This window comes from Podarcis raffonei, chromosome 2 (assembly GCF_027172205.1).
Source record: "Podarcis raffonei isolate rPodRaf1 chromosome 2, rPodRaf1.pri, whole genome shotgun sequence".
Classification (NCBI taxonomy): Eukaryota; Metazoa; Chordata; class Lepidosauria; order Squamata; family Lacertidae; genus Podarcis; species Podarcis raffonei.
The window spans coordinates 15,370,072-15,392,245 of NC_070603.1; the positions used below are offsets into that span (position 1 = coordinate 15,370,072).

General features: G+C 43.0%; 1 protein-coding gene across 2 annotated transcripts in view; it reads right to left on the reverse strand.

Moving 5' to 3' along the window:
• Positions 1-22,174, reverse strand: part of ACVR1B (activin A receptor type 1B) — a 40,492-nt gene that overhangs the window by 14,007 nt on the left and 4,311 nt on the right. For both annotated transcript variants that reach the window (XM_053375064.1, XM_053375065.1), the window contains exons 2-4: positions 8,645-8,884; positions 4,091-4,339; positions 2,378-2,608 (exon numbers count right to left, since the gene is read on the reverse strand). In XM_053375064.1, coding sequence (XP_053231039.1) covers positions 2,378-2,608; positions 4,091-4,339; positions 8,645-8,884 — 720 coding nt within the window. The remainder of the gene's footprint in view (positions 1-2,377; positions 2,609-4,090; positions 4,340-8,644; positions 8,885-22,174) is intronic.

Consider the following 22,174-nt stretch of genomic DNA (forward strand, 5'->3'; position numbering starts at 1 on the left):
CAAACTGCCAGACCAGATCTGTCGCCAATAAGCCCTACAGACATGAGACAAACTGGAACTGCTGCGAGCGGCACACCCCAACAGGACTGGTCCTCGCACACTTCGCCCCAACAAAAAGGGAGGAACAACAGAAATTCTCCCTGTCACTACTGATGGTCATGATTTCTAGCAAAGGCAGTAGAGAACGATTCCTGGGAGACTAAGGAGAGGGTAGGGCTGGGCGATATATCACCCGAAACCAGTTTGAAGTCCATATGATACCGGTTTCATACTTTTTGACCTGGAAATATATTGTGAATCATGATGTATGTTAGGGTTGGGTGATGTATTGTCCAAAATGGGTTCAAAGTCCATATCGTGATATTGGTTTCCTAATTTTTGACCTGGCAATATATCACAAATCATTGTGTGTATGTGTGTGTTCCATGCAAAAATCACAATGTGGGAAAACCGTGAAGCCAGCCAATGCCTCTACATAGCTCCATTCATATTCCAGACGCTGTGATATATAGGTATATCGCGATGTTTATAACAATGTTGAAAACCAGATATCGCCCAGCCCTAGGAAAGGGACGGATCCCTGAAGCTGCCTGACTTGGCTGTCAAGAGAAGGCAGTGTGTGATAAATCACACACAACATTCTTTTACTCCTGCAGTATAAACCGCTCCAAAGAGAAGCACATTGTTGTGGCATTACAGGAGCAAACGACTGGTGTCCCCAAAGGCCAAGCACACACAACACTGCACACACTTGAAAGCAACTCATTTTATACCAGCCCTCTTTGGCATCATCAGACAATGAATACTCTTTAATAGCTACTAATAAGAGCAACTGTTAACCTTCGTTTCCTGTTAAGATTATCAATTTTGCATGAGAGGCGCAGGATCAGGTCTATAATGCAAGAGCTGTTTCTCAAAACTGGCAATATCCAAGCTGGTACAGAGACATGAATTTTAAAAAGCGCACTAAGCTTAAGTGATTTCTATAGCAGCAGAAGCATCTGTGATGGGCTGGGTATGTTTTCCAGGTTGAGAAACTGAACAGCTTGGACAGAAACGGAGGAAGTCAGATGACTTTGCAGTGAATGAAGTCCTAGGACTTACTTAGCCCCAAGCCACCCCAAGGGAGGTTTTGCTTGAACACTCTCACAGAAAAACTAATAAATGAGCCAGTCACAAAACTAGAAGCTGGTGAAAGTCAAAAAGCAGGAGCCCTCACAGTGTGTGAGGTTAATCGTTTCTGAAGGCCTGGGAAAAGTTACTTGTACACTGGTCTGCAATAAAATCAGTTTTGAGAAGGGAGTTATTTGAACTAGCTGAATTTGAAAAACCTTTTGAAGGGGGAATGTGACATGTTGCTTGGGAAGTGTGCCAGTGTAATACATCTGAACTCTGCACATATTCAAATCACACCAATGTGACCAATTCCGCTTTGTTACGACAGTTAGCAATCAGAAGCCAAAGGCTGTGACTGTTGCACATCTGAAAGAGGGAGAGGGATGGTTCTGGTTGCTCTACGCTTGAACCACCACCAGCCAAATGCAAAGCTGCCCCTGTCACGGACAGACATAGGCAAAGTGATACTCAGAGTTCTGCTAGTCACTGCTGCAGTTTCCTGTGCTCAACTTAGAGCAGGGGTAAGAAAACAGTGGCCCTCCAGTTGCTGTCAGACTCAGTTGGCATGGCCATTGGTCATGGTTGAGGCAAATTGTAGTCCAGAAACATCTGGAGGGCCAGAGGTTCCCCACACCTGGGTTTAGAGTTAACTCACCCAAGGTTGAGCTTTCTTTCCTCCCATTGTGATATCTGGTTAGCTCAAATTGATTTTTCACATTCAATACTTTGAGTGCTTCATGATGACTCCCTTGAATTTTCCAGGTGAAGACCCTGAGAGTGGCCCTGTGCCTCTTATCATTGATCAGAAAGGAAGATTAAACCAGGTGGAGTGTCTATTATTGTATCATTGTGATATGGGGAGCAGGGAGAGGAGGGGAGAACTGCCCCAGCTGAATTTTGTCTTATGGAAGCCTTAAGATACAGAAAGACAACAGTATGCCTCCCTTGCCCATAATCCTTTAGCTTTCTAGTTTCTTTGCCTTTCTTCCTCTGCCAGAGTCAGTGTGAGGTTTTAGCCCTATCGAAACTGGCCTCTCACCAAAAACAGTAAAAAAATAATTGTGCTGTGTTGCTGCTTTGTCTCTCAGCACTTAAGGCATTCACAAACATTTCAGGATGACACATCAGCGCAGTCAACAGACACAGAGGCTTCAACATCGCCATGAAACTATAATGTAGACTGCAGATAGCACAAAGCAATATTTTAAAATACAATCTGTAACTCTGGTTTGTTTACTGGAATGCAGAAGCAGCACGATACCTTTGTTGTCTGCAGCGATAAACCCCAAAATATTCTCATGGCGCAGCATGACAGTTTGGTAGATCTCGGCTTCTCTGAACCAGGATCTCTCTTCCCGCGAAGAAAAGATTTTCACAGCTACATCGCCGCCACGCCACCGGCCACGCCACACTTCCCCAAAACGACCTTTGCCGATTATTTCCTGCAGGACAATTGTCCGAGCCACAGTGCGCTGGACAAAGAGCGGCAAACCTGCCGGCAAAAAGTTAAATTAGAGATAGGGAAGACAGGGCCAGTATAAAGAAGAAAGTTCGATTACGACATATTCAAGAGTCCAAATCAAAGATTTCCTACTCTTATTAGGGCCTGATGCAGCAATTATCCTCTAAAGATCCAAAGTGTGGATGTCCTCAACAGAAGCATAGCAGCCACATCACTGAAATAGTCTGAAGTCCTATGTGCATGACTGGCCTTTGCTATTGTGGCTGGCTGACAATGCTCAATATGCAGGAAGAAAGGGTGGAATTCAACAATGTGCTATGCTGAATGTTCTGTCTAATGCCAGGCAGAACAACCCCCCTACTCTCCATCTGTATGCCATTCTGGAGTTTTCCTGACCCCCTCCCCCAAGCCAATTTGGGGGTCACACCTATGGGAAAAACCTGTTGCACAAGTGGAAGCCCTTCCACAGGGCTTCCACTTACAGGGTTTGTTAGTGGAATACTCATGCAGTAAGAAAGGGAAGTGCTGAAAAGGATCCCATAGGACAGGAAGCCAGGGTGGCTTGGATTTAAGTACTCAAGAGCCTCTAAGGCATCATGTGCAAAAGAGAGCAGGTTCCTTCAGCTTTATAACAGATGTGAAGAGGGAATTTCAGCAATTGTCACTTGTCGTGCAGAACCCTGTTTCTTTTGCATCTGACCATGCTATAGGCAATCCATTTATAACTTCAGTGTCCTGTGTGGTGGCTATGAGTAGAAAACTGGCACATTCTCAATTCAGATTCCATTTTAGCAATGGGTAGAACCAGACCGTGTTTGTGGCTTGCCCATCGCTCAACCTCAGTCCTGCAAAATGGGGACACTGACAATCTATCCTATATGTCATTGGCAATTACTGAGATATTGAGAAGCATTTTGAATACTCTAAATGATACTCTAACTTGTGCCAAAGATATGCAGCAGATGTGAATGCAGCTATGCCAGGCCTGATTTGAACTATAATCCACACTGAGAAGGTGATAAGTCACATGGGCACCTGTTGCAGCACATAAGGAAGTGGAGCAAAGGCACATCCTTCCTTTCCTGCCCATTTTTACCCCTGCTGTGCAACAGAAGGGAAAGGAAAATAACTGCTGAGAACTTGACTTTGAGGAAGAAAGCACTCTCTTCTTTAACTTCATAACAAATGCCTACTCCAGGCGAGAACAGCAGCCAATTTAGGGCCACTTGCTACCTGCTTTCAGCACCTATTGTTTAAACTGCAACACTAAGAGGGAGAATGGTTTCAGAATTCCATCATATTGAAGAAAATGATTTAATAATAATAGTAATTTTAGTATTTATACCTCGCCCCTGTGGCTGGGTTTCTCCAGTCACTTTGGGTGGCTTACAGCATATATAAAAACATAATAAGGTGAATATATTAATTTTTTACTAAAATTAGAGCCATATAATATAGCTTAGCAACATTTTTAAAAAACAAAATGTTGCATAAAAAGGAAGGCATTTGTACCTGAGCCAGAGCCAGAGGTAGACAGATCATACACTAGATCTTGAAGGGTTTTGTCCTTGGATAGACACATCTCGCAAGATGGATCTTCCATGTCAAGCCGTTGGCGATTGTGATATACTCGCTGGTGGTGGTGAAAGACAAAAACCACTATGATCAAAATGACGAACACAAGGAACACCGGGCCTGCAATCACAGCCACAAGCTCCACAGGTCCCCAGCCAGAAGGTGTTTCGTCATCTTTCCGATGCCCTTGAGGAGAGACAAAGAACAAACGTTTCACCTTCAAATTCAAAACCAGCATGCATGCAATAATTTTAGATTGTATTTTAAAAGTGCGCAGAAAGGTCTGTGACGACGAAAACCAAAGGTATGGAGCAAAGAGAGATGAAAGATATTGGCAGGAATTTACACTGGTTACATGTGCACCCTTCCTCCATCACAGAGACCATGAGCACCCCCCTTCTTGTTTTCAACCAACTGCAGTTTGTCATTTCATCTGAATTAAAACAAACTGCAGTTAGGAGAAAATGGAAAGTAGGAGAAGGATTTTGCTCATAACACTAAATCAGGGTTCAGCATTATATCTGAGTCAGGTCACTGTAATACTGAAAGAAAGTCTAAATGAATGGGATTTGTGTTTTCATTCTCTAGGTTTTCAGAAGTCTCTGCTCACACTGATATAGACAACTAATGGAATGTTGATGCAAAATAAGAAGACAAGCATTGCTTCAAAGTAACATAAGCTACTTCCATGGACTTCTCCAGCATCTCCTTTATCCCCTCTCAAGAGTTTACTGCTTATTACTCAAATTGACTCCCTTTTTAAAATCCCAGAATCATGAAAATTTGCTCACTTCTATTGAAAGAAAGCTCTCTTAGGCCTTAAGTAACTATATGGCAGGAAGGCACTTCTCAGGTGTGGCTTTTGCTGTTATGATGTTTTATGAAAGGCAGAAACTACTTGCATAAGCAGAAACTTCACTCCAACATGCAGCAATTGTCTACTTAACAGAACATAAAGCTGTTGAGTCCATAGTAGATATGCAGGCTAAGCGTATTAAGCATAACTTCCATAGCTGAGAAAATAGTCCCTCTTTATCTTTCCTAATTATGTAACCCAAATGTTTTGCTTTAAGTTAATTGACACGTAAGTCTTAGACTGCATACACACCATATATTTAAAGCACATGACTTTCCCCAGCAATCCTGGGGAATGAGTTTACCCCTCACAGCGTTACAATTTACAGGAATTTCCAGGGCAAATAATGTGCTTTAAATGTATGGTGTGCAGACAATCTAAGCCAAACCATAGCTTAGTGGAAACACACAAGTGTGGGGTTTCCTGGAGAAAAGATTGCAGCCTGTGTGTTCCTTCCCTCCTGTTGCTGCACTACCCAGATCTAAGCCATGGTTTGGCCAAATGTGTTGTCCAAATCTGGGCTTGTGGTTGGTCTCCTCCATAAGCTATAAACTCAAGAACAAACCTTGTGGTTTGTGTGTAAATTTACATATGCTTTCTAATTACAAAATAAACTTCGGGGACGGACGGACGCACAATTCATGGTTTGTCTGGAGTGAGACAAGCCATGAGTCCAGGTTCAGCAGACACACTAAGTCAAACCATGCTTTAGCTCACATAGGAACCCTCACGCTCATGCATTTGTGCTAAGCCATGGTGTGGTTTAGCATTAGAATTTAAGGCACTGTAAATATGCATTAACCTTAATCCCAAAGTTTTACAAACACATTGCTTTTCTTCTGTGAAGTCTGCCATGCAGACAGGCTCTCTATGATCTGACAGGAACAATGAGTTGCAATGGAACTTGATGTCACGAGGGGGAGCCAAAGGGATTCTCACGTGTACGTGTCACCCTTTGCAAATAAGAAGAGAAGAGCAGCCGGGCAGCCTATCACCCTGTTTCCCAAAGTAGCAAACCAGACACCTATGGTCTGAACTGGTCCTTGCAGGCAAGCTACCTTGGAAACAGTATAGAGCCCTCATGACTACTAAACACCGACAGGTAAATTCATGGACGACAAGGCTACTTCCTTTTTAAAGCCACCCAAGTTGGTGGCCACCACAACATTTTATGGCAGTGAATTCCATAATTTAACTATGTGCTGTGTGCACTTTTTGTTTGTCCCAAATTTCCTACCATTAAGCATCATTGGATGATCCTGCAGTCTAGATTTAAGAAAGAGAAAAAAAACCCTTTTTATCTACTTACTCTACACCAGGGTTTCCCAAACTTGAGTCTCCAGTTGTTGTTGTTTTGTACTACATTTCCCATCATCCCTGACCACTGATCTTGCTAGCTAGGGATGATGGGAGTTGTAGTCCAAAAACAGCTGGAGACCCAAGTTGGGGAAACACTGTTCTACACCATGCACGATTTTATAAACCTCTTATCCTGCAACCCCTTACCTTTAGTCTAAGCTAAAAAGCCCCAAACAATGTAAGCTTTCGTCATATGAGAGTTGTCTAGACCCTTGATCAAAAGCCTGTGAGGCAGCATTCAAGTGAGAGGGTCTAATATACAATCAAGAAATTTCATGCATAATTTAACTCCTGTCTAGGCCCTAAACAGGGTGCTAAAACTTGCATAGCTGTGAATATGCCAAAGGGCAGATAAGGTATTTAAATGAAAATCTAGCAGGATATGTGTGCTCAAACCTGTTTGGCTGTTCCACATAATATCTGCATTTATAACGCTAACTGTTCTGATCCATTCCCTCCCCCCGCCCCCAATTTATATTTTATTATCTTCCGTCAAGAGAACAACACAATAAAAACACAGGATATAATCACAGACGCATATCAAAAGAGCAAAATAAAATTCCAATCAAACTCTGGTATTAAGAAAAAAAAATCTAAACATATTAAATACAATGTCACCAATATGAAACCAAATAAAGAATTCAAAAAAATCCCAGTTAAGAAACTATATCAGGCTCAGGTGCCTTCAGAGTATACAGCTGTAAGAATAAAATATCTACTCTAAGTGTGCACATAAACCTAATTTTTTATTTAAATTACTAATTTAAAAAGAAAATCCCCACCTTTGGTTAATCACTCTCTACTGCAACTGAAAAGCAAAATAAATAAATAAATCAGAAGTTTTTATCTGACTTTCACAAGAAACACTCAAGAAATGAAGTTTTCATTCCCTATGTATTTCTGGTGAAAATCAGATAAAAACTAGGGAGGTGAACCATCGAAGTTTGATTTCTGTCAAAGTTTGAATTAACCTTTTCAAGCCAATATCATAAAGTTTAATAACAGTGTTCCAAGAACATTTATCAGAATCCTGATATTAAAGTCCCAGATGAAAAACAGGTTCTACTATGGTTCTGGCGGGTGGCGCTGTGGGTTAAACCACAGAGCCTAGGACTTGCCAATCAGAAGGTTGGCAGGGTGAGCTCCCGTTACTCAGTCCCTGCTCCTGCCAACCTAGCAGTTCGAAAGCACCTCAAAGTGCAAGTAGATAAATAGGTACCGCTCTGGAGACCTACTGGGCATAAACTTTTTCATTGTTTTGGTGCCAGGCAAAGACACTTGTATTTTCCTAGACATTTGGGAAGAACAAATGACTGGATACCTGTATTATAAATGTTTTTAATACATTTATGTATTTTTATTATTGCATTTTCATTTCGGTGGTAAATCATTTCAGGACATTTTGGAGCAGAAAGTGGTATATAAATTTAATAAACCTAACCAATCAGCTTCTTAATATGGCTGTTGCCCCTCTGATACACAGCTTAAATCAGGGGTCAGCAACTTTTTTCAGCCATGGGCTGATCCACCGTCCCTCAGACCATGTGGTGGGCTGGACTATATTTTGAAAAAAATATATGAACGAATTTCTATGCCCCACAAATAACCCAGAGATGCATTTTAAATAAAAGGACACATTCTACTCATGTAAAAACACCAGGCAGGCCCCACAAATAAACCAGAGATGCATTTTAAATAAAAGGACACATTCTACTCATGTAAAAACACGCTGATTCCCGGACCATCCAAGGCTGGATTGAGAAGGCGATTGGGCCACATCCGCCCCCCGGGCCTTAAGTTGCCTACCCCTGGCATAAATAATTTCCCTTGAGACTGGATTCTGTTGTGGGGCTAATCGCATTTTCCCTCTACTCAAGCTCCAAAATTGTGTCACTAAGAATGTGGTGCTGGATTTCAAAATAGTGCATCTGTTGCTTTTGGCTTTTCTAAAAATGGAATGTGGTTGTACAAGAGTCATGGGCATGTATGTGCAATGCTATTAGTGACAGCAAAACCACCAGCCCACCCCATTTTGTGAACTTTTACTGCATAATTTTCAAAAAACGTATTCCATGGTTGTGTGCTTTCCTACCAAACTCATAAAAAGAGGAAGGATACTAAATCTGCCTGTACCCTTCTATTTCAGAATGCAGTATTGCTCATCTATCAAGCCCAACTTCCAAAGGGGGAAAAAAGTGAGAGTTGCAAAAAAGAGAGTGGTTTTCTCATCCTCTTATGTGGGAAATGGACATTTCCCTTCCCTTCAGCTCACTTACCACTGGGTACCAGAGGATCAATTTTGTTACAGTAGTCTTCATAGCAGCAGTGTGTATTGCGCACATCTTCTGAACTCAGGCAGAAGAAGGGCTTTCCAGCAGGTATCAGCTTGGCTTTAGGGATACAGGTTCGGACATGATGCATCAGTCCATTCACATTTGTTATTGAGACCATGCAGGCTCCGTCTGTTTCACATGTAGTGTTGCCTTGGTTGCATTCGTTGCACTCACACACTAAAGCTGAAGAGACACAGAAAAAGAATGCTCTTGTTAGCAAACTCCCAGCTGAAGCACAACTTGAGGTCCTACTGCCCTGAGATGGGACTCCAGATTGCTCCAAAGTTTCACCAAGATGAACCTGGCTTTAAAGCAGGACTAGTAACATTACAGAACGTTTTGAACACAAATAGGCCAAGACTACATGTCCAACATTTACTGTTATGTTCTCAGATTTCCCATCTGCTAAAATCCATAAAAGAATGACTCATTCAGTTCCTAGTTCCTATAATTCTATATTGCCACCAGGAATAAGACAAGCCTCTCACTCATAGCTACTCTTTATAGAAAACACTCCCATACTTAAGGACTCTTCAGTAAATTCAGTTTGGAGAATCTCTCAAACTGATGCACTTTCCCAATACATGTATGAACTACTGAAAATATATGTGGGCTTAGCTACCTCAATCAGCCAACTGCAAAATAAAGCATTTAGAAAGATATTTTTAAATAAATATCAGTGCTTCAGAATATCCCATGCTGAACACTGACTATCAAGGCATTCTTTTCAGCTAATTTGTTTCTGCTCCGCCAGACTATCTTTAAGTGCAAGAGAAGCAAATCTGCTGAGATACGGGCCCTTTGTTGAGAATTTCAACTAGAATATATATATAGAATATATATATATATATATATATAGAATATATATATAACTAGAAAATATTATATATATATATATCAATGTATTACCATGCAAAACACCTCCCATTAAACAAAACACCCCCACCCCCCCCACTATCAACCCCTGAAAAGGACAGGTTCATTTCCTGTAAGATACTGAACAGCTGGGTTGAATATCAATGACAAAGGCAGGATTCAAACTGCTATCTGCAGCGAAAGACCCAGCATCCTGCCTGTTATTGGGAAACTTTAAATCCATCAATAAGCTTTAGTACAGTACCAAGAAGTTATCTGAAGCAGCAATTCATTCTCTAGAACAATTTTAAAAAATAACTCCAATATACTGTTTACCATGGCAAAGCAGTGGGGAAGTCAAGAAACCAAAAACATCAGCCTGCACCACTTTGGTTAAGTCAACTCAAAAAAGATTCTGGCAGTTAACTGCAAACAGTTAAGTGTGATACCCCAATAAGTATATCACAGTGAGCCAAGGTACAACTGTATTCAAGGCTGTGTCCAGACAGCAGCACTGGGTGAGTGTTCCTCAGCCCCATGGGATTTGTGCTAGGGGGTTCTGCAGGGTAAAATTCTTTCCCCAGTGGTATTTAATATCTATATGAAGCTGTAGGGTGTGGTCATTAGGAGTTCTGGAGCGAGGTATTGCCAGTATGCTGATGTAGTATTCTTCTTCTCTATAACATCTGACTCAGGAGAGGCTGTGAAAGCTTTGGAACAGTGTCTTGGTGGACAGGATGAGGGCCAATAAACTGTGTTTAAATCCTGGAAAGAAGGCGGCTCTTTAGGCAGGTGGTACCCATGTTTGGGAAATTGGCGAGCTACCCATTCTGGATGGGGTTGCACTCCTTGGATACACCTTTGTCATTTGAGGCCCAAGTTTATTCTGTGGCTTTGACCAGTTTCATCTAGTTTGCCAACTACGGCCGTTCCTGGCCAGGGATAGACTGACCACTGTAACCTTGTGGCTAGATTACTGTAATGCGCTCTACGTGGGGCTGCCCTTGGGTCTGGTTCAGCTGCTGCAGAATGCTGCAGCCAGACTGCTGATGCGAGTTTCTGGTCACGAACACGTGACACCATTGTTAAAACAGCTGCACTGGCTGCCCATCTGCTACTGAGCCAGGTTCAAGGTTCTTGTACTGATTTACAAAACCCTGAACAAGATGGTTCCAGGATACCTCAGGGATTTCCAGAACCCTTATATTCCAGCTTGATCACCGAGATCATCTGAAGGAGTGTCTTTGGTCACTCCTGAGCTGGTGAGGCTTGTTTGACAACAGTGAGAAATCAAGCCTTTCATGTCATCAGCCCCATACCCTACCATTAGAGATTCAGAGAGCGCCTTCTGTGCCAACTTTTAAATCCTGCTGAAAACTTTTCTGTTCTGCTGGGCAGTTAAGAGTACATCCCCCACAATGGTCTACTGATGTTTGTTTTTAATTTCTTTTTGCTTTTAACTTGTTTTTAACCTTTTACGATGTTCTCATTTGGTTTTATGTGTTTTTATATTGCTGTAGACTGCTGCGATATTTTTTTTGATAGAGCTGTATATAAATACATTTTATTAATAAATTAATAAGTTGCTGATGACATCTGGATATAGGCTTTCAACATAAACTGTACCACAAACTCCCCCTGCGGCCTAGGGCAAGTCACACTCTCTCAGCTCTCTTCAGTAAAGTGCAGTAGGGACCCACATTGCAGAGTTGTATTAAGGATTGCTGAGATCACAGATGAATTTAGATAATCCTCCAAACAATGGTTTTGAAGAATGGCAATGTGGCACAGGCTTCCACTCTCTTCCTTCCTCCTCACATCCCAATCCCTTTCTCCATTTACAGCTTTTCTCCAGCTGTGACATAGGAATTAGACAAACTACAGCTGCTAGCTTCCAAACTACTTCAAATACACTTACTTCAAACCATGATTTTAGAAGTTAGTGCTACCCTGCTTACCTGATTCAATGTCACAGCAAACTGTGGCTGGAAGAAACTCAAACTGAAGATGGAACTGGCATGCAAGAAAAGGGAATGCATGTCTTCATGTTACCTCCTTACTACTCCAAACTATGGCTTGGATGATTGGGTTATGGTTTCTCAACTGTGACAATGAGAAAAAAGCTCTGAACAATTTTACAGGGCAATCCTACTCAAAGTAAGTCCCATTATGTTCAATGGGTCTTCCACCATATAAGTGTGCAATGTATATAATAAATGCTATTGTTAAACCTCATGTGAGAGCAGACTCATGCTGCAAGGGAAAGATAGAAAAGGGAATGGGAATTTCCAGATGGGAATTGGAAGCCGCCCCCCCCCGTCCTGTTCTCCTGTGCAAATGCACTCCAGGACTTCTTGATCAGTTATTCCCTTAAAACAGGAAACAACCCTGACTTTCGGATTTCAGGGGGTAGAGGATTTACAAAGAACAGGGACACAGAGAATGAACTACAGCCTCCCGCCCAACATTTCTCCCTTATAAATGTTCTCACCTTGCATTCATATATCAGAAAAAGCAAGTTTGAGAACACGCATTTGCCAAGAATGCACATAATTCCATCCTGAATCTCGCAGGTACATGATGACACTTGTTTTCTATGAAGCAACAGCCACTTGCTACACTATGGGATAAAGACTGCATTCTACCCTTTATTCAAATGCAAGGCAGCTGCCAATTTTCGTATCTCAAGCCTCCAAGCAAAAGCTGTTCTTCTCTCAAGGTGGCTGGAAAAGAAAATGCAGCCAAATCCCGAAACAGCAAGGATGAATATAATAATGTCAAGGAGAAGGGTGGGTGCACGTAATGAGCACACCATACTTTCTACAGCTGTCATCAGATCCTGTTTCCCCAGAGGGGATAAAGAGCATGTACGTACCTGCAGTGTGGAGTTCAAGGCAAAAAGTTGGTTGCAACTTTTAAAAAGGAGAAAGGAAAAGCTCTGTGATTAACTATTGCCCGCTCTTAACAACAAACTCCTCCAATCCTTAGGAAGACGTTATCACACTGTCAAGTCAGTTCAGAATACCCTTCAGAGGCAATGAATACATCTGACAACCTAAGCAGGGTCAGGCCCAGGTCAAGCCCTGGAACGGTGGTTCTGAGGAAATATCCAAGATGTTGCAGGAAGTGATGATGTGTATGCAGACAGTCTTCTGTATCAGCACCACAGTGAAAGCTCTAGCCTAGCACACTGGCCTGACAGGCAGAGAGTGACATCTATAGTCTTGGTGAACTTTGTGACTCCCGGGGGGTGGGGGGACTGGCTAAATACCAACCTTCTAATTACTGTATTTTTCGCTTTATAGAACGCACCAGACCATAGGAGGGGGAGAACAGGAAAAAATAAATTTTTCTTGTTCTCCCCCTCTAAAACAAGGTGCGTTCAAGATGCGCACTGACCCCTCTTGCTCTCCAGGCTTCAGTGAAGGCAACACGAAGCCTCTGGAGCGCGGTGGGAGTTCCCTCTGGGCTCCAGAGGCTTCAGGTTCCTTTTGACCTGCTCTTTGGGGCTGGCGGTGGGGGGAAGCGCTGCTTTCCCCCACCGCCAGCCTCGAAGACCAGGTCGGGGAGCAGTGGGAAGGTGGCGAGCCGCCTTCCCGCTGCCCACCAAGCTTGTGGGGCTGGTGGTGGGGGGAAGCGCTGCTTTCCCCCACCGCCAGCCTCAACGATCCTTGAAGCCTTTGGAACGCAGTGCAAGTTCCTCCTGCGCTCCAAAGGCTTCAGGGACAGCCTTTGGAGTCTCCGCAGGGCCCCTGCAGAGGCTTTGCGCAGCCATCCCCAAGCTAGAACAGCGAGACGGAGCACTCCACAGCGCTCCGTCTCGCTGTTCTGGCTTCGGGGACAGCCCTTCTAGCCTCTGCAGGGCAGCGGGGTGAAGGCACCCCGCTGCCCTGCGGACGCTTTGCGCAGCTAACCCCAAGCTAGAAGAGCGAGATGGAGCGCTCCGCAGAGCTCCGTCTCCCTGTTCTGGCTTTGGGCTTAGCCGCACAGCCTGCATTCGCTCTATAGGACGCACACACATTTCCCCTTAATTTTTGGAGGAGGAAAAGTGTGTCCTATAGAGCGAAAAATACAGTACATTAAGGTCTCGCATCTTCACCTTGCAGTTTCAACTGGATGCGGCTTTCTGATTTTCCCTCTCAAACAGGACCAGTAAGCTGCAAGACAGTGGCTGCATTACAAGGTAATGAAGATCCCACTTGAGTAGGATTTTGATTGGGCTAACGTAAGAGTTATGGAAGGTAAGCTATTAAGAAGAATCAGTTGCAAACTAACAGAAAAAGTTAAAAATAAAGTTTTCAATCGTAGTTCACAAGAGATAAACATAGATTAGTACTTCAGCCCTGCTGTCTGGCACAGGCAGATATCCTTTCTATTTTGGGATAGGAAAAAGGAAATTAAAGACAAAAAGACTCTGCTGTTCCAAGATGGAGAGAGATACTATGCATTTGAATTATTTTGAAGGGGAGACCTCATTTTAATATGAAAATTCAAACAACTCAATTAAGGTTGAGACTGTTGATGGTCTTTAGGTTAATCAGTTTTCGGCGGCAGCTGTGCTGCCTTCTCAAAAGCTCTCTGAGAATGCAGCTATGCAAGGCAACAGTAGAAACTTTCACTCCTAAGTTTAGTTAAGAGAAACAATGGGGTTTGGAGTACACTTCCTTTACTATAGAGCCATTAAGTGACTTTGATTCTGATAACAAATGAAAGTCTAACAAATTATTGTTGGTATGAAGTTGGAGACAAGATTAAATTGAAGAGATAAGAAATAAAGGGGCAATTTTCTAGTTCTCTCTTGCTGAGCATCCAGCAAGTGCAAACACAATTTTAAATTCCAAGCAGTGGGGAGTGGAAAGAAAGGAGGGATCTTTTTTATTTTTTGTAATGGCAAAACGACCACCATTAAGAGCAATTCCATTTGGTTTATTTCTGCTTTTGAAGAATATATGCAGTTGTTACTTAAACACCTTAAAGTGACTAACATAAGCTTTAAAAGACCAGCAGATGCATGAAAACAAGCAATCCAGAGTCTACAATTCTGGATTGTCAATATCAGGGCTTTCTATTTTAAGAATACAACCTTTGGGAGCCTGCTTGTATTCTCCCCTTGAAAGGAGTGCAAGAGGACAAAAATGTTGTCATCTCATTTTATAGATCCAATAACTCTGTGAAGTAGCTTTAAGCTACGACAGTGACTTGTCCAACACTTCTGCCATGTAATCAGTGCACTACTAGACTTGTAGCAAGTCTTCTTAATGGGTTAATGCCTGTTAAAGTCCTGGCTCTGCTTGGCATACTAAATAGATGATACAAACATGTCCTGTTCTCTGACACAAAACGTCTAGACCATCCATGCTAAGCATGTACAGCACCCTGAATGGCCATTGGCTGGATTCCGCTGAATGTTTGGTTTTAACTGTGTCTATTCTGTTATATGCATGAATGTACAGAAACATCTGTCAATGTTGGGTAGCATCTGAATGTAATCTGTAGTAACTGGTTTACTGAAACCAGTTTACATGAAAAAAGGCTTCAAATTAGTATTTGTGTGTATCTTGTGTTGTCTACAACAGCACCTGTGTGGGCACAGCACTCCCATATTAGAAACTGCACTAGTTTGGAGAGGAAACGTTAGCTTTTCATACTGCTGTACAAAATAGCCATACAAACAGAAATACCACAAATTAAAAACTGCAATTGTTATCTTTGAAAGCCAGTGATGTGCTATAGGTAGCTAATTTTCTTATATATTACTGAGTCATCTGATAATTAGTAATATCACAGGAGGTTTTACAAATTATCTGGGAGAATGATATATAAACAAACCCAAGACACATACTTCCTTTTCCCAGAGCTACTATAAGGATGTTAGACTTAGGAAAGCAAGAATAAAAATGAGAAACAGATACACCAGGTAGAGAAGAGAACATATTCTTATATTAAGGTGGGGAAACACTTTTGTCCACCCCCCCACTTGCCAATCTGATTCTACTGGAAATCAACAGGACTTGCATTTGGTGCTGAATTTTAACAGCACTGAATTCAAGCCTTGTTGCAAATAAATAATTGAGAGTCCACTCTTAAGCTGTAACATCCCAACTGTTCCTTGGCAGTCGTGGGTTTACCTGTCCTGCAAATCAAAACTACAAAATGCAAATACAAATTTTCAAGGCTGTAGCCACTATTTACAAAACAAAGAAGTTACCCAAACAATACAGATGATTACTTATGAGATCTCTAGAATTTTATCTCATTTCATACTTCTTCAAAATCAGAGTGGAGACTCATTCATAGATTGTACCCATAAATCCCCTTCAGTGCCTTGGTTTTCTCTCTCTTGCTTTCAAGAATGCTGTATTCCTATTTATCTTAAAAACACGATTCAAAATGTTATCATTCGTTTGATAATGTTGGAATGAATACACACATACACAGAGTCACAAAAAACTCTTCAATTTGTTTGATTTTTTCCTAAGTTCTTAATCATTTTCGTTCAAACCTGAATCATATGATAACCGGAGAGTGATGGCTTGGTATAGTTGGCCAAAAATGGTCTTGTGAGTCAAATTAGGTGGTCTGGAGGACCTCATTTGTCATATAAGCTAGAGGTTCCCCACCCTTGTCTTAAATACACCAAAGGCCAGGACTTAGATGTTTTTGTACAAAATGCAAAAATGTGAAGCTTTTCCCCACTCTTCACTTGGGACTGGGCAGGATATCCTCTAAATCAAATACTGTACATCAATTTTTTCTTACATAAGTGGTTGAGCTTTTTTTCCAGCCCAATTGTTCACTGCAATAAAGTTTCCTTGTTGGAAAAGGACTCCCAAGTCCCTTATATTTCTAACCAACAAAAATATACATCAACTTGCTTGCCTGTGTTAAATCACTTGTCCATCAACCACACTGAACTGACTCTCCTCCAATTTACAAAAGCTTCTTTGCCAGAAGTAGTGTTTTACTTGCCAATGTTTACTGCAGGTGGATAGGGACGGCTTAAAGGCCTTCTGCAATTCCTCTTCAATATGCTCTAAGGTTGTGTCCGGCAGCTAACCTTATAACTGATTTAATATTTTAGAAGGGGGGGGGGAATGGGGAGTGAATATACCTCAAGTAAGAGGTACCAACTAGCAGAAGGGTTTGCATAGCTGTCCATATTTTGGATAAGTCTACTCTGGGGTTTAAAGGTACCTTAATTGGCCTTCGGTACGGTTTTATTTTAAATTGTGATACACTTTGTCATTCTCTTTATAAACCATATTTTTTCTGAAATAAAAATTACTATGAAATCCTTGCTTGTCTGCAACACCTTGATAATGCAGCCCTGTTTGCCAAGGTTGGTGATTTCACATGAAACAGGTACGTCAGCCTTAACACCCCAGGGCAGAAGGAAACATTGGGGGGGGGGGAGAGAGACAGAGAGACAGAGAGAGCGATTAGAAAGCAACTTGTGCAGTTCTGGCACTTCAAGTTTTGACTAGCGACGGGAAAAAATTCTCTCCGTGTCAATAAAAGCAAAAGAATAGTTGGTATTATTACGATTATTTCACCTTGGAGAATGTTGCATGTTCAGAATCCAACAGGTACTTAAGAGGCCAGTGGCAAGTTCTTTTCACAGAATGATTGAACGTGCAGCTGGGAATGTTTGGGCAAGCCCAATAAAAGAAATAACTGAACAAAAGCAAAATTCAGACCAGACTTTTTCTAGCAGTTAGCTTGGAAGCAGGGTAGAGACACCATTTATAAAGTGGAACATATAATCCACTTAATTAAAACAAAATTCCTGGGTTGGACACAATAAGGTTCATGTGATCTTTATCTACATCTGTGATAAAATGTCTAAAGATGCACTGAAAGAAAGGTGTAACACAAGCTTGCTGGGAATTGTATTTCTGTCTGTTTGGCATGTCTGTGTCTGACATTCTGCTCCAAGACAGACACAGCCCCAAAAGACGCTGTTTAAACAAGCCTAGCTAAGCTTCAGAGCCTCCGAATAAAAGCTTTGTTCTTGCTCAAGAGATCTATAGAGTATGCATTTCTGCTGAAGGGAACTAGCTGACAGTGATTTCATCAGACCTAACATACATCTTGCGAAGTCACAAGTTCAGTGAGGGACAGAAGGCCCAGCTTAACTTTGCTTCTGCCACAAAGCAAGCTGTAGAACAAATAAAAGGCGGGATTCAACTAAGTTGTTGCGTGTGTGGAACCAAGTCCACTAGCGCAACAGTACACATATCCCACATAGCACTGCATTGAATTTCACCTTGGGGCATCTTCAAACTCAATCAATCTGCACTGAAGGGAGCTTTTCAAAATGAAGACATACTTGGTGAATATATAAACTACCCTTTGGTAGAAAACTATCAGGGATTCATATAGTTTTAAAATAGTAAATAGTAGTAAAATAGCAAAACACCAACACAGAACTGCAATAAAATATCAGAAACAACGCTCCTAGCATATTAATAGCATTTAAACAGAATGGCTAAAACTGGCCCCAAAACCATGATTGAATACCAGGGCAAATTATTATTACAGTGGTGCCTCGCAATACGAAATTAATTCGTTTCGCGAGTCTTTTCGTCTTGCGATGTTTTTCGTCTTGCGAAGCACGGTCCGTCGCAACTGCACCTCTTCAAGCGGCTCTAAGAAAAAAGGGAACAAACTCGCAAGAAGTTTTCGTCTTGCGAAGCAACGCAAAAACCGAAAAACCCTTTCGTCTTGCGCGTTTTTTGTCTTGCGAGGCATTCGTCTTGCGAGGCACCACTGTATTTATTTGGAGTATTTACACCCCTGCATCAAGGCTGGTGTCAAGTGAGCTTCTCTGGGGAAGACATTCCAAATATGAGCCACCATTATTGGAAAAATAATACACATAGCCTATTCCTCGTAACTACCAAACTAATTTCAGAGGGTAGGAGGAAGTGGTCTTTAGATACTTGAATCCAAAGCTCTCTTAACACTGTTATAATCAATACAAACTGAGGAAAGGGCTCAGACTTTGGAAACTGCTCTTAGAAATCCCCTTCTGACTTACACACTAAATGTGCAGAGGTCCTATGGGCTCAAATCACTGGGGTGGGGCTTGCATTTCTGCCCTTGTCCTCATCTGCAGTTTGAGCCTTCATGTGTTTAGTTGAGTATCTGCACCAGCATTCAAAATTCACCATACGCCAAGTGCATTTTGCACCTGGCTATTGGTAACTTGGGACGCGGGTGGCGCTGTGGGTTAAACCACAGAGCCTAGGACCTGCCGATTAGAAGGTTGGCGGTTCGAATCCCCGTGACGGGGTGAGCTCCTGTTGCTCAGTCCCTGCTCCTGCCCACCTGGCAGTTAAAAAGCACGTCAAAGTGCAAGTAGATAAATAGGTACCGCTCCAGCGGGAAGGTAAACGGCGTTTTCGTGCGCTACTCTGGTTCGCCAGAAGCGGATTAGTCATGCTGGCCACATGACCTGGAAGCTGTACGCCGGCTCCCTTGGCCTGTAAACTGAGATGAGCGCCACAACCCCAGAGTCAGCCACGACTGGACCTAATGGTCAGGGGTCCCTTTACCTTTATTGGTAACTTCCAACCAAGTGAAGATGCCTGGGTGCCAGGATGGTGTCTGACATCTCCACCATCTGGAGGTGCATACCTAGGGATTCTTGGGTCTTGACTACTTTTACACTAGCAACACACCCTGTAGAATTTTCTCTTATTATATTTTATTTGCACAATCAGAATGAATTTCAGGAACCAAAAAGTTGTATTGAAAAATAAAACTTTTGAGCCGTCTGGCCCCAAAATGGCAACTAGGCATTCAGTTTTGGCAACTGTACCCCTGGTTTAAGGAGCCATTTGGCACCTAGATTATGAGAGTTTCTAACACTGATCTGCACACGCTTTCCATGTCCAAAAAATATGCTACAGTTCTGTTTCTCTTCAAATTAAGGAAGCAGTGGCACCTTTCTTTTTGTTGGCAGGACAGCTAGGAGTGAAGAGGTAAGATAACTTTTCCTCACAATGCATATACATACATATATAAACATAAAAACAGAATTTAAAACTTTAATGCTACCAATAATAATAAAGCGGCCAGCACAATGAAACAGAAACAGTCCAGTAAGACCATAAATACAGTATCATCAGAATAAATCAGCGCCACGAATTTCTGCATGTTTTCAAAGTCTGCTTTAAAACTGCTAGGAATGGGGCTTATCTGATCTTCAGGTTGGAACAAATGCAGGGCCACCAAGAAAGCCTTCTCCCGCATGCTTGCCAACTTGATAATTCTCAAGAGGTGGGCCTACAAGCACGGCCTCAAAAGCAGGTCTCAATGTGAGAGCGGTCTGGTAGGCAAACAACACTCCAAACTGGGTCCGTGTACTCACTGGTAAATAACACACCTGATCTAATGCAATATTTCCTGATTGCTTGGCAGCAATCACAAAAATAGGAATTTACAATAACTGCAAGAATTTACAAGAACTGCAATGCTTAGTGTGTCCTGTCCCCCCGGCGGAATAGATCCTGTAAGATTGGTATGTCACATCAATCAACTAAGGTCAAATATTCCAAGAAGCTAAGAATCCACTCCTCGTTCAGCATCCCAGACCAAGAATGCTTGTTTATGTGTGGCCTATTTTTTATTGCACCAGAGTGCCATCTGATAGCCAAAGAATTAGGACTCTTTGCTCTGAGCCTTGTAGGAGTCAAACAACACAGAGAAACAGACACATATTTTAAGATTAGTTGGGAGAAGGAAGTAGCAAGTGGAGAACAGTCTTTTAAGAGTGGAAAGGCTTAAACCTCTCTTTCCCACACATCTTTCTGTTGCTTACTATTGCAGAGGAAAATTACCGTATCTTTCGCCCTATAGGACGCACCGTCCCATAAGGCGCACCTAGTTTTTTTGGGGGGAAATAAAGGGGGGAAATTATTTTCCCCCCAGGCGCGGGGCTGGGGCGGGGGAGGGCCGCCCGAGCTCCCCCCGACCCCAGCCCCCAAACAGGCAGCTCTCTGCAAGCCGTGGGAGCCCAGTGCTGGCTCCCGCAGCTTGCGGAGAGGTCCACAAAGCCTGGACGCGCTGAGCTCAGCGCGCACAGGCTTCAGCATGCAGGCAACTCTCCGCAAGCAGCGGGAGCGCTCCCGCTGCTTGCGGAGAGGTCCGCGAAGCCTGGACGTGCTGATCTCAGCACGCGCAGGCTTCAGCATGCAGGCAACTCTCCGCAAGCAGCGGGAGCGCTCCCGCTGCTTGCGGAGAGGTCCGCGAAGCCTGGACGCGCTGAGCTCAGCGCGCGCAGGCTTCAGCATGCAGGCAACTCTCCGCAAACAGCGGGAGCGGTCCCACTGCTTGCGGAGAGGTCCGCGAAGCCTGGACGCGCTGATCTCAGCGCACGCAGGCTTCAGCATGCAGGCAACTCTCCGCAAGCAGCGGGAGCGCTCCCGCTGCTTGCGGAGAGGTCCGCGAAGCCTGGAGAGCAAGAGGGGTCGGTGTGCACCGACCCCTCTCGCTCTCCAGGCTTCACCGAAAGCCTGCAGTCGCCCCATAAGACGCACACACATTTCCCCTTCATTTTTGGAGGGGAAAAAGTGCGTCCTATAGGGCGAAAAATACGGTATGCAACATGTAGGTTGGCCCCAATGCTTTATCTCAACTACCAACAAATCTGCAGCATCTCTTGCTGTTGCTTCCTAAGTCCTGCTAAATGACACAATTTTAAAATGTGTACACACAAGATAATATTAAGCTGCCCCAAACAGATTTGTTTTTTAGACGTGGTTATTATTGGAATCATTAAGTGAGATATTTCCTAGACAAACATATTCAACACCAAATATCTGTATGGAGTAAAAGATCAAAGGGATTGGGAAGAAAATTCTATCCAATGAATGCAGCAGAAATTGGCATTGGGTAAGACAGTAACTTATGAACAGGCAAGTTATTTCACTTTACCGTGTTTAAAATAACACTATAAAGGTAAAGGTACCCCTGCCCGTACGGGCCAGTCTTGCCAGACTCTAGGGTTGTGCGCCCATCTCACTCAAGAGGCCGGGGGCCAGCGCTGTCCGGAGACACTTCCGGGTCACGTGGCCAGCGTGACATCGCTGCTCTGGCGAGCCAGAGCCGCACACGGAAACGCCGTTTACCTTCCCGCTTGTAAGCGGTCCCTATTTATCTACTTGCACCCAGGGGTGCTTTCGAACTGCTAGGTTGGCAGGCGCTGGGACCGAACGACGGGAGCGCACCCCGCTGCGGGGATTCGAACCGCAGACCTTTCGATCGGCAAGCCCTAGGCGCTGAGGCTTTTACCCACAGCGCCACCCGCGTCCCCTCAAAACACTATAGGAATTCACTAACACACACAGAGTGATTTATGAACTATTCTTTCTTCAAGAATTAAGCACCTTTTAAAAACCTCATTTTAATTTGAATATTGAGCAAATCCACATTGGCTCCATAGTACTTTGGGTTTATTCATAAATGGTCAATTCGGTAAGAACCCGTACAGCAACTAAGATTGGTTTTGAGGCTTTGATTCAAATACTTAAATTATATATACAATATTGCTTTAAAGGCTTAGCAGAGGGGCCTTGAGCTGCTAACTCTCCACTTTAATTTGTTTATGTTATG